At 48.4% G+C, this 11,689-nt stretch overlaps 2 protein-coding genes across 2 annotated transcripts; one reads left to right on the top strand and one right to left on the bottom strand.

The window, feature by feature from the left end:
• Nucleotides 1-416: 416 nt before the first annotated feature.
• On the top strand, nucleotides 417-3,571 carry LOC125522012 (pentatricopeptide repeat-containing protein At1g11290, chloroplastic-like). Its single transcript, XM_048687072.1, has one exon. It carries the CDS (start codon nucleotides 2,096-2,098, stop codon nucleotides 3,506-3,508), a length of 1,413 nt encoding a protein of 470 aa, XP_048543029.1. The 5' UTR covers nucleotides 417-2,095; the 3' UTR covers nucleotides 3,509-3,571.
• A 6,739-nt stretch (nucleotides 3,572-10,310) lies between these two features.
• Nucleotides 10,311-11,417, bottom strand: LOC125523475. The gene has a single exon (XM_048688510.1). The coding sequence runs from the start codon at nucleotides 11,123-11,125 to the stop codon at nucleotides 10,529-10,531; it is 597 nt and encodes a 198-aa protein (XP_048544467.1). The 5' UTR covers nucleotides 11,126-11,417; the 3' UTR covers nucleotides 10,311-10,528.
• Between the last annotated feature and the right edge of the window lie 272 nt (nucleotides 11,418-11,689).

The raw sequence follows: 11,689 nt of genomic DNA, 5'->3' as shown, positions 1-11,689 counted from the left end.
TAACTCAACCCATTGATTCATGTCCAATGTTTTCGTGCGTGTATTTATCTAGACTTGACAAGTAAAATAAGCTCCACGTCCTCAAAGTCAGAGACAAAGATATGTATAATTGATTGGCCTTCAAATTGCATCACAGAGTACTGGCGAAGATGGCAGGACATGAGGTGCACAGACCACGAGTTGTTCAAGGACCGCATCCCCGTGGTCACCTACGAGGACCTCTACCCGAAGATCAACCGCATCGCCAACGGCAATTGTAGTGACCCTATGTTGCTAAATTAATATAATACACCCCTTTAAGAAAAAGCGAGAGCAAACTGAGGGCATGTACAACAATGGTATATTAGGAGCATCAAGTGAGATAAATGTTAAAGTAGAGAAAACAGAAGGGAAACGTTTATAAACGGACGACCGGCGTAAGCTTCCGCCGGTCCGCGTCACTCGCGATACAAAAAGCTAGTAGGACCAGGCACCCATACCTTATCGCATTGCCTGAAGCATCTCGTCCACCCAGACCTTATCCACATCGCTCAAAGGCATCGCCGCTTCCCTTTCTGCCTCATCTCTCTTCCCCACGGGGAATCCGCCATTAATCCCCACATATCAAGCTTTTGTGTCTCCGTCTCTCCTCTCATGCAGCAGTCTGCCATGGATTCCAAGGAGAGCGAGCTCGGTCTGCGGTAGTCCACCATCGAGCACATCAAGGGGAGTTCGCGGCCACGGCGTGCTACGTTCGATGACGGTCAGATGCTGGGACCGGCCATGAGGAAGGCTACAACCACGGGTTGAAGGTGCTGGAACAACCGCTCACGGTGACCGGCGACGGAGATGGTGGTATTTTTTTGCTAGAATGAGTGTGTTTGTTTCTGCAACCAGCCCCAATTTTGCTACCATCATCTTCAGATTTTGCTGGAACCAGCCCAATTTTTTGCTACAATGGCTTTGTTTTTGCTGGAATTATTACCTGTGTTGCTACTACTATCTCAGTAGTGCTGGACTAGCCCCAATTTTGCTACCACCGACTTCGATTTGTGCTGGAACCAACAATCTTTTTTGTTACCACTATATTTTTGTTTTGCCGGAACCGGCTCCAATTCTGCTCTCACCGGCTTTGATTTTTGTTGGAACTAGCAATTTCTTTTGCTACATCCAGCATCATTTTTTGCTGGAACTAGTCGACTGTCGGCTACGACGGTTGGCGCAACGGAGCTACAACCAAGGTGGAAAAATGCTACAACCGGTGCATAAATTTGCTACAGGCGGCATTTTTAATTGCTGGAACTAGTCTAGCGTCGGCGCGACGGAGCTCTGTAGGCCGGCGAGCGCGGGCGGCCGGGGCGACGAGCACAGGTGCGCTGTTGGCCGGCAAGCACATGAAGCCAAGGACGAGCACCGGCAGCGATGAGCGCGGAGTCCGCCATGGATGGGAATTGCTGGTCAACGCAGAGCCAGATGCGAAAGGGGAGGCAATGATGTGGAAAAATTAACGGTTGGTTGTGGCCTAATCCTACGACTGGGGGCGGACCGGCCGAAATTTCGGCCGGTGCGCCGACGCTTAGCAGTTGTCAAAAGAGAAACCATAAGAAAATATTTGTCTTCTCTTAATTAAGAGATGATCTTTTAACAATAATATCTCATCACAGAAATTTAAAGTTATCAGAGATAAGACTAAGAATAACATGTGTACATAATTTTATATTATCTTTTACGCCAAATTACGTGACGAGTTTAAGATAACACTGTCAACCACTATAGATACCTTCTCGAAAACACACACACTATAGATGCCTTTAGAATGGCAATTAATAACACCCATGGCATGTGCTACTATGAGCCAGTTTTTTTGGCAATTCTCCTAGAATTGACCCCCTCTTCAGTTTCTCCCAGAATTGTCATTCCATTTTTTTTATAATTTCTATCTAATTAGACATTAACTAGTTAAGAATTATAAAAAACGATAAAGTGACAATTCTGAGAGAAGCTGGGGAGGGATCAATTCTGGGAGAATTGCCCAAAAAAACTGACCCTATATCAAATTGTGGAAGCGCCCAGGGGCTTTCTTGTCATTTACCCAATAGCACCCAAATCAAATGCCATGAGCGCCAGCGCCACCACCTTGCGCGACGCCGCGGCCATCCTCGGCGCCCTCTCCGCCGCCTCCGCCGCCCAGCTCCACGCGCACGCCCTAAAGCTCGGGTTTCTCCCCTCCTGTCTCCACCTCTGCTCGTCCTTCCTCAAGTCTTACGCAGCCTCCGGCCGCCTGGCCTCCGCGCGCCAGCTGTTCGACGAAACCCCCCGCCGGGACATCCCTCTATGGAACACCCTCGTCTCCGCCTGCGCGCGCTCCCGTCAACCCCACCACGCCCTGCTCGCTGCGTCCGCCATGGTGGGCGAGGGCTCCCGGCCCAACAACCTCTCCGTCACGAGCCTCCTGTCTGCGTGCGCGCAGCTGAGGAGTCTGGTGCACGGGAGAGAGCTCCACGGATATGCCGTCAGGAATATCCCTGTTCTTGATTTGCGCGTTCTCAATGCGCTGGTAAGCATGTACGGGAGATGCGGGCGGTTCGCTGAAGCGAGCACGGTGTTCGCCGGTATGGGGAATAAGAGCGTGGTTTCTTGGACCTGCATGATCAATGCCTGCTGCGAGAACAGACGCCCAGCAGAGGCGCTGGAGGTGTTCAACGAGATGAGGCTTGCCGTTGTCAAGGTCGATGAGGTCACCCTGCTTGCAGTCATCTCGGCGTGCACAAAATTGGATTGTACGTCGGAGTTGGGCGAGTGGGTGGAGGAATATGCATGCGAGAATGGCTTCTTGGAGAACACCCGTGTCGCTAATTCGCTCATCCATATGCATGGTAAGATGGGGAGGGTGAAGAAGTCATGTCAGATATTTGACTCGATGAGTGTGAGGACTGTGGTCTCATGGACAGCCATGATACAGGCACTTGCTGTGCATGGGCATGGGGTGGCTGCCCTTGTTCGGTTTTCGCAGATGCTTAGACAAGGGTTCTGGCCTGACGAGGTTATCTTCTTAAGCGTGATCAATGCTTGTTGCCACTCCAGGCTAGTGAGTGAAGGGCGCCAGTTGTTCAAGTCCATGGTCGTAGACTATCACATCACACCATGGATGGAGCACTATGGAAGCATGGTGGACCTGTTGTGCAGATCTGGCATGTTGGACGAGGCGTTTGAGTTTGTCTTGGCCATGCCTGTGAAGCCTGATCCTGTAATATGGCGTGTATTGACCGGAGCATGCCGTGATCATGGAGATATGAATTTAGCGAGGAAGGTGATGGATCATGTGATCGACATGGAGCCTGGCCATGAGGGGAATTATGTGCTTGCGTCAAACTTATATGCTGCTAATGAGAACTGGGGACGTGTTGTGGATGTAAGGGTGGAGATGGGTGTGAGGAAAGAGACGTTAAGATGCAGTACTGCCCTGTCTTACATTGAAGTCAATGGTGAAGAAAATGCAGAAAGCTTCTCTACTGCACAGCACCAGTAACTTTTCCAACTCCACTACTATGAGATTTGCTTGAGGTATAATTATGAATGTTATTTGCTATTACTAGCTAGCATTACAGTTATGCAAGTTTCTATACAAATTCAGGAATTTGATACTTCTTAGTCTTCTGCAAAAGATGCAAAAGGGTAGGTTATTATTGGTCAAATTGGACTGTCGGTCTGGTGGAGGAGTCTTGCTATTAGACATATATATGTCAACTGTCAGCACGCCTGTCCTTCGAACATCTTGAAGATCGTCTTAGTATACATATCTATCATCGTTGATTAGTAGTCTGAGGTGATGCCTATCTTGATGTTGCTATCATAATTAATGATTGATAACCTCACATCCAAAGGGCCAGATAATTCAGTGGTTTATTTTTTGTATGTGGCCAATTGTTTCCTCAGACGCACAAAAGCATTGCACATGTTTTTATAAGAAGATGATATACAGCCATTTGGCCAGAGGTGAAAAGCGACCCTCTCCACTTGCCAATAAACGAGATCCTGGCTAAGAAAATATGAAAAAATATATATGAAGAAAGACGTGTCCGTCCTCACCAAGCGACGGGCATCAGGGCCCTCACATCTAGACCAAGAACAACACGAGAACCATACAATTTGTGATCCTGGAGTATGCGACTATTTCTTATGTAGCTCACTTTTAGCAGACAGATTAACAACCAGTGTAGTTGCCTTTATTTATTACTCCCTCCGTCTCATAATATAAGATGTTATTACATCTAATATGCTCACATACTAGATGTAACAACGTCTTATATTATGGCTTATGGGACGGAGGGAGTACCTTTGTGTAGATGCATCTCCTGTAAGTTGATCTTCTGCGAAAAAGTAGTCAAAAGCTGCATCACTGGGTTGATAAAGTCCTACACAAGTGCACTGGAGCACTGGATTTGCCCCTGATCCATAGATGCTCCACGAAGAAGCTGACATCTTGCATCATGATTTCTTGGGATTTAGAGATGGTCCAAGCATAGAACTTGATTGGGCACTCTCAATGTCAGTGAAAAATGGTGGCAGGCAATGTGCCTTTGCCGACTCCAGTGTAGGCTGTGTTGGATGGCTGATCATATCAACTGCTACGCTGTGTCAGCGAATCAGCTCTTCCTAGCTACCAGTTAAAGATCAACCTGAAAGAGTGAGGATAGATGCACCTGCTCTGAACAAACTGTCACAGCCATTGAGCTGTTGTACCAAGCCGTACAGTTTTTACAACTTTGCGGTTTGGTTTGTTTGGCACTTTCTCCAAAATTCAGCTCTGCCTATTTTCCTTCTGTGGTATATCTTTTGATAATTACAAAATCATGATCCTAAGAAAGTGTGTGTTTCAAATGCAAACCCAACAGTGTCACTTATCACGTCGCAAAAACCAGTGTTTCTTTGGAACCAACTAGTATAGTTCATCAAAAACCGCAGTGTTCAGGTTAGTCATCGAGTTGGTCACCCATGGCACCCGCAAAAAACAAAAGATTGGCCACCCATGGCGCGGTACTTCCATGGTTAGTCAAGCTATCGTCTACGGGAGGGCAACACAATGGAACGATAGCTTGTAAGTTGGTCCATCGGTTGGTGAACATATTGTTGTTTTTATCCTGTGGGCGTACACCACAGAGCGCTGAAAGAGACGGCCCATCAAAGTTGATGTTAAAAACATTATATGCAAGGCTTTTGCGTGTCTATCGTTTATGTCGCTGTTTTACACATCTCTACTACTGGTATTAATTTATTCTCGCGACAAAGACATGCCCAATACTATCCCAGTAGTAGCAGCCTGGGAATTCCTGACCACTTAATCAGGTAGGGGTATAGTGGCCCAGAGATTCGACATATCCAGCTTGCCAATGGGAGGGATGGGTCTCTGCAAGCAGTTGTTGTTAAATGAACACCTGACCTACAAAACTAGATTTCGCGGTGCTGCTAGACCAACAACCTCAAATGACACGACAGTTGAGAGATTAGTTATTTTTAGGCTGGATAAAAAATCAGCACTGAAAGCAAGGCTTGGAATACGCATTTCTGAAAACTGGGAGCCTTTTTCGTACACAACAACTTTCACATGTGTGTTGGCGCAGCCTACTGGCTGAACATCTGAACGGTGATCTGCAGGGTGTATCTTTAGTTGTAAATTTGAGTTAAAACTGAGGAGAGAGGGGGTTTGCATTGGCATTGTTCGGCGGGTTTGATTGATCATGTGAATTATGTGGTAGCGTCAAACTTATATATGCTGGTAATGAAAATTTGGGACATGTTGTGGATGTAAGGATGGAGATGGAGCAAAGAAAGAGATGTCAAGATGCGGTACTGCCGTGTCATATCGTACAGTACATTGAAGTCAGCGATGAAGAAAATACAGAAGGCTTCTCTTCTACACGGCACCAGTAACTTTTCCAACTTCACTACTATGAGATATGCTTGAAGTATAAATTTATTGCCATTACTAGCTAGCATCCATGATCCATGATCCATGATTGTGCAAGTTTCCGAACCTGAAGATTTTTTTTATATATATACTTCTTACTTTTCTACTCCCTCCGTAAAGAAATATAAGAGCGTTTAGATCACTATTTTAGTTATCTAAACGCTCTTATATTTGTTTACAGAGGGAGTACAAAATATGCAAAAAGGTAGGCTGTCGGTCAAATTGGACCCTCAGTCTGATGGAGGAGTCTTGCTATGAGACATATATGTCAACTATCAATACGGCTGTCCTTGGAACATTTTGGCTTGGAAATATCGTCTTGTTTTACTTATCTATCACTCGAGTAGTCTGAGGCGATGCCTACCTCGATGTTGCTATCATAATTGATTTCCTCACATCCAACGGACCAGGTATTGGGTGGTTATTTTTGTACTACTATGTGGACTACTTTTTCCTCGAACACACATAAGCATTGCGTATCTTTTTGCAAGAAGGTGGTATGTTGATAATGATATGCAACCATTTGGCCAGAGGCGAGATGCGACCCTCTCCGCTTGCCAATCGGCGTGATCCTGGCCACGAAAAGATGTTAAGAGGAAAATGATGAAAGAATTTGATCGTCCTCACCGGGTGACCGGCATACAGCGTCCTGATGTCTAGACTAAGAACAAGATGAGAATCATATAATTTGCTAGCGTGAAGTATGTGACTATTTCTTACATAGCTCGCTTTTAATTTTTTTATTACCTTTTGTGTGGATGCATCTCCTGTGTGTTGATCTCGTGCTGAAAAGTAGTCAAAAGCTGCGTCACATGGTTTGACAAAGTCCCGAATAACCGCACCGGGGCACTGGATTTGGCCCTAATCTGTGGATGCTCCACGAAAAGCTTCCGTGTTGCATCTTGATTTCCTGGGGTCAAGAGATGGACCACGCGTAGAACTTGACTGGACACCATCGCGTCAGTGACAAATGGCGGCAGGCAGATTGCCATTGCCATTGCGGACTCCAGTGTAGGCTGTATTGGACTTTTTTTTACTGTATCAACAACTGCTATGCCGCGTCGGCGACAAGTGGCGGCACAAATCAGCTCTTCGTAGGTTACCAGTTAAGATGGACCTGAAAGGGTTGAGAAAATTCCTTATTTGGCACTGTTTTAAAATCTGATTCCTTATTTGACACTGGAAAAGTTTCTCTTCCCTATTTGACACTAGTCTTAAATTTTATTCCCTGCACGACACCTCCGTCTATTTTGAGCCTAAATGGCATCTGGAAAGACGATTTTGCCCCTCATGTGCTATGTGTGTGCGCGTGTGTGTGCTGTTGCGTGTGTGGGTGCACGCGCACATGTGTGTTGCTGCTGCATGTGTGTGTGTGCATGTGTGCCGCTGCGTGTGTGTTTGCTACTGCGTGCGTACGTGCGCGCGCGTGTGTGTGCACTGTTGCGTGCCTATGTGCTGCCTGTGTGTGTGCTGCTGCTGCGTGTGTGTGTATGTGTGTTGCTGCGTGTGTGTGTGCGCGTGCATGTGTGTTGCTGCGTGTGTGTGCACGTCCGCGTGCGTGTTGTTGCGTGTGTGCGTGCGTGTGTATGTGCGTGCTGTTGCGTGCCTATGTGCTGCCTGCGTGTGTGTGTATGTGTGTGTGTGTGCTGCGTGCGTGTGTGTTGCTGCGTGTGTGTGCGCGTGCATGTGTGTTGCTGCGTGTGTGTGTGTGTGTGCGCACGTTCGCGTGCGTGTTGTTGCGTGTGTGTGCGCGCGTGCGTGTGTATGTGTTGATGCGTGTGTGCTTCTGCCCTCGCACCGGTGCTGCATGTGTGCGCTATTGCCCCCCACACACATACCACATGAGGGGCAAAAGAGTCTTTTCAGGTGTCATTTAGGCTTAAAATGAACGAAAATGTCATATAAGAAATAAAATTTAGAACTTAAAATAAGGAAGAAATTTTTTTCAGTGTCAAATAAGAAAGCAGATTTCAAAATAGTGTCAAATAAGGAATTTTCTCGAAAGGGTTAGGATGGACGCAGCTGCTCTGAACAAACCGCCGCAGCCATCGAAGCCATTTTACATTTTTGTAACCTGCAGTTTGGTTTGGTTTGGCCGCATCTTCAAAATTGAACTTTCCCTCCCTGTTTTTTCTCTACTGTATATTTTTTGATAATCGCAAAATCACGTTTGAACTCGACGGCATTGCTTTCCGTGTCGCAAAATCTACATATTTTTGAACGAACTTGGTGAAAAATAATGAAAGGTGCGCAGCTAAAAAAGAAGTTGGTCGCCCATGGCGCCGTAGTTCCCAGGGTGAGTCAGCTAACGTGGATGGCTTTTTGACATACTGGCAGGTTTGATGGCTGGTGAGGATCGAGAGTCCATGGAGCGTGGAGCCAAGATGGATTTGTGCACCTCCATCGACGACGAACTGATTCTACTCCACCAAGGCAAAAAAGCTTCGAGACTGTGTTTACCCGTTTGGTGGATTGCACTCCTGCGCGAGTGTCTTTTGCTCTCCTGTGTTTTGCCTACGAGCAGGGCGTTGTAGTACTGTTATGATTCCTGTTGGAGTTTGCCTTGATCTGGTTAGGTCTAGTGGTTTGCATGATGCTAGGTGTCACTGGGTTTTCGCCCCGCGATGGGCTGCTCGATGACGAGTGCTTATAGTGGGTTTCCCAGTGATGCTTTGATCTCGCCTGACCCCTTTCTTACTTCCTTATGCTGTAGCCGCTTATGTTGGGTCTGTGTTCGTTGAACTTTGAACTTTGTATTTCCGTTATGCATTTAATGGAAAGGGGTTATGGCCCGGGTCAAAAAAAAAAAAGCTAACGTGGATGGCAGGGCAACGCAAGGAGCGATAGCTGTCATCTTTCGCTGCACACAACATTGTTGTTTTTACCCTGCCTGTGGGCGTGCCCGGCAACAGAGCGCTGAAAGAGACTGCCCGCCCAACTCGATGTTAAAAACCTTTTGCGTGCCCATCCATCCTCGTTTATGTCGCTGGTTTCACGCATCTATCTACCCACCTCTACGGGCTAGCAGTACGTACGTGTATTTATTAGTCGTGCGACAGAGATGTGGCGAGTACGTACTGACTGGCCTAGCCTAGGTGGCGGGACGTAGACGGGCAGAGTGGCCCGGAGAGATGTGCCGTATCCAGCGCGCCAATGGGGGCTGTGGAGTGAGTGATGAGCGTCTGCAAGTGCCAGCAGCCCATTGTTGTTAACCGAAACTCCAACTGTCGGAGTAAACGACCACCGGCCAACAGCCAATTGTTGTTAACCGAAACCCAACCTACAAAATTAGTAGATTCGGCTGCGCAACCACATTGAATGGCAGACGATAATTAGCCAGTTTGTTTTTTTGGTCCGATATAAAATGGACACTCAAAATAAGGCTTGAATTGTATACTCCCTTCGTTTCTTTTTAATCTGCATATAAGATTTGGTCAAAGTCAAACTCTGTAATGTTTGACCAACTTTATAGAAAAAAATAGTAACATCTACCATACTAAAGCTATATGATATGAAAATTAATTTCATGATGCATCTGACAATATTAATTTCATACTGTGAATCTTGATATATTTTTCTATAAACTTAGTCAAAGTTAATCAAGTTTGACTTTGACCAAATCTTATTTGTGAACTCAAAGAAAGCGGTAATATACTCCCTCCGTTCATTTTTATAAGTCACTTCAGACAACTTAAAATGGGCTATTTTGTACATTGACTGAAATGTCTTCAAAGTCTTATAAAAATAAAGAGAGAGTACTAGATATCTGATTTTTCTGTAAAATGACTCGGGAATCTTTTGCGTACAAAACTCCCCATGCGTGCGTGCGTGGGTGTATGTGTATCTTCAATCAATTGTACGTACTAAATTCGAGTTGAAACCGGGGAGAGAAGAGATGGGGTTTGACATTTGGATTTTTTTTCTTCCTTTCAAATTGACATATGGATTATTCGGTGGGTGTTGTTGTTTTGTCTGAAAATGAAGTTAACGAGGGGTTTGGTGAGGTGGCAGCCTCGGCATTACATGGAGGGAGAGTGACCCCCCAGCCCCACTCCTGTGTCCACTTGGAGATAGATTACGAATTGATCCCGCCCCAAAGTCAAACGAACTGTGCTCCACTTGCGTAGTACTTTGCTTGCTTGTGTTGTGCGAGTGAGTGCACAGCGAATGGGTCTCGTCGGACCAAGACTCGCAGATCGCCATCATGGTGGGACGACATTGGGTGCACCTGTCTAACCTAACCTACCGCGCTCATTCTTCCCTTCTCCATTATCATTAGCCGCACTAATCTCATCTTCTAGTAATACGTACACGAAGAGAAACATGCGCATACATAGAGATTAATGATGAACAAGCAGGAGAATGGACAAGAGAACAGTAGGAAATCTGGTTTCTGATACTAGTACAAATCACTGCCAAATGTACAGATTGATTATGAACAAGCAGGGAAAACGGACGACTAACAGAAGGAGAAAATCTAGTTCATTGATGGCGGTACAAAACTACTGCAAATCACTGCAAGCAAGCAACAAAAACGAAACGGCGGCAACGGCGACGGCGGCGAGCAGAGGAAGATCCTAGCTAGTCCTGGCTGCTGCGGTTGCTCAGGGTGGAGGCGCTCCGCATGGAGGAGCGGCCCATGGACTCGTCGATCCGGTCGAGCCGCGGCCGCCACGGCCCCGCGGAGGCGGCGGCGGCGGCGGCGCAGCTCTTGGCGGCGGGGCGGGGCGGCTTGGCGGTCTGCCCCTCGGCCTCGGGGCTGCTGCCGCGGCGCTGGGCGGAGTCGCCGGAGAAGAGCGCGTCGACGGCGCTGGGCGCGGGGCCGCCGCCCTTGCGCGCGAGCGCGGTGAGGCGGTTCATGAGGCAGGCGAGGTCGACCGCGGAGGACTCGGCCTGGAAGATGGAGTGCGGGAGCAGGAAGTAGACGGTGCCCGGCTGCAGCGCATCGTCCGGCCGGAACAGCGCGCGGCCCGGCTGCAGCAGGTGCGCCGACGAGCACAGCACGTACCGGCACGAGGAGGGCGAGGAGGCCGTGGCGCGCGCGACGGTGACCGGCGCCCCGTCCTCGCCCGCGGGGAAGTCCTCCACGTAGCCGTTGGTGTGGATCACCCGCACCCCCGCGAACGGCCGCAGCCCGCCCCCGCCGCCCGCCGCCCCCGTCGAGAAGCCGCACCCCATGGCGGTTAAACCAGCTGGTCCGAGCTCGAACTGTGGAGGCTGGGGAAGATGGATGATCTGGACCTGTCGGGGGTCGGCGGTCGCGAGTGGTGGGATGGCGTGTGCGGGGCTATATGCTGGGCGCCGGGCCGGCGGGGGCGTTGAACCGGCTGACGGCCGGCATGTGGCGCGGGGTCGTGGGCGTGGACGACGGACGGACGGACCTGACGAAGAGCTAGCGCGCGGGCGGTGGCGTGGCGTGGCGCGTGGTGTGGACTCCGTCGCGCGTGCTCGCGTGCCGCTACGTGGGCGCCCCGATTTATAAGGCCGGGATAAGATGGCGCGCAGAGAGAGAGAGAGAGAGAAATAAACACTAAACCCTTAATTAATTTGCAAGAAGAAGATTGCGGATTTAGATAAGATTGCTTCTAAACAAGCCTATACGTGCATGCTTATCCACCTAATCGAAACAACCGGTTTTTTCAAGCCGGGAATAATTGGTGCCCATTACCATGTTGTCGCGGAAATTCGTACCCGTCTCTAACCAACTGATCGTGGCACGTACGAAATTGTCATTACCACTGC

This window comes from Triticum urartu, chromosome 7 (genome assembly GCF_003073215.2).
Source record: "Triticum urartu cultivar G1812 chromosome 7, Tu2.1, whole genome shotgun sequence".
In the NCBI taxonomy this organism is placed as follows: Eukaryota; Viridiplantae; Streptophyta; class Magnoliopsida; order Poales; family Poaceae; genus Triticum; species Triticum urartu.
This window is presented reverse-complemented; position numbering and strand designations above follow the sequence as displayed.

Bases quoted from the DNA above. Each gene is read 5' to 3' on its own strand.
- LOC125522012 (XM_048687072.1), top strand. From the start codon at position 2,096: ATGAGCGCCAGCGCCACCACCTTGCGCGACGCCGCGGCCATCCTCGGC.
- LOC125523475 (XM_048688510.1), bottom strand. From the start codon at position 11,125: ATGGGGTGCGGCTTCTCGACGGGGGCGGCGGGCGGCGGGGGCGGGCTG.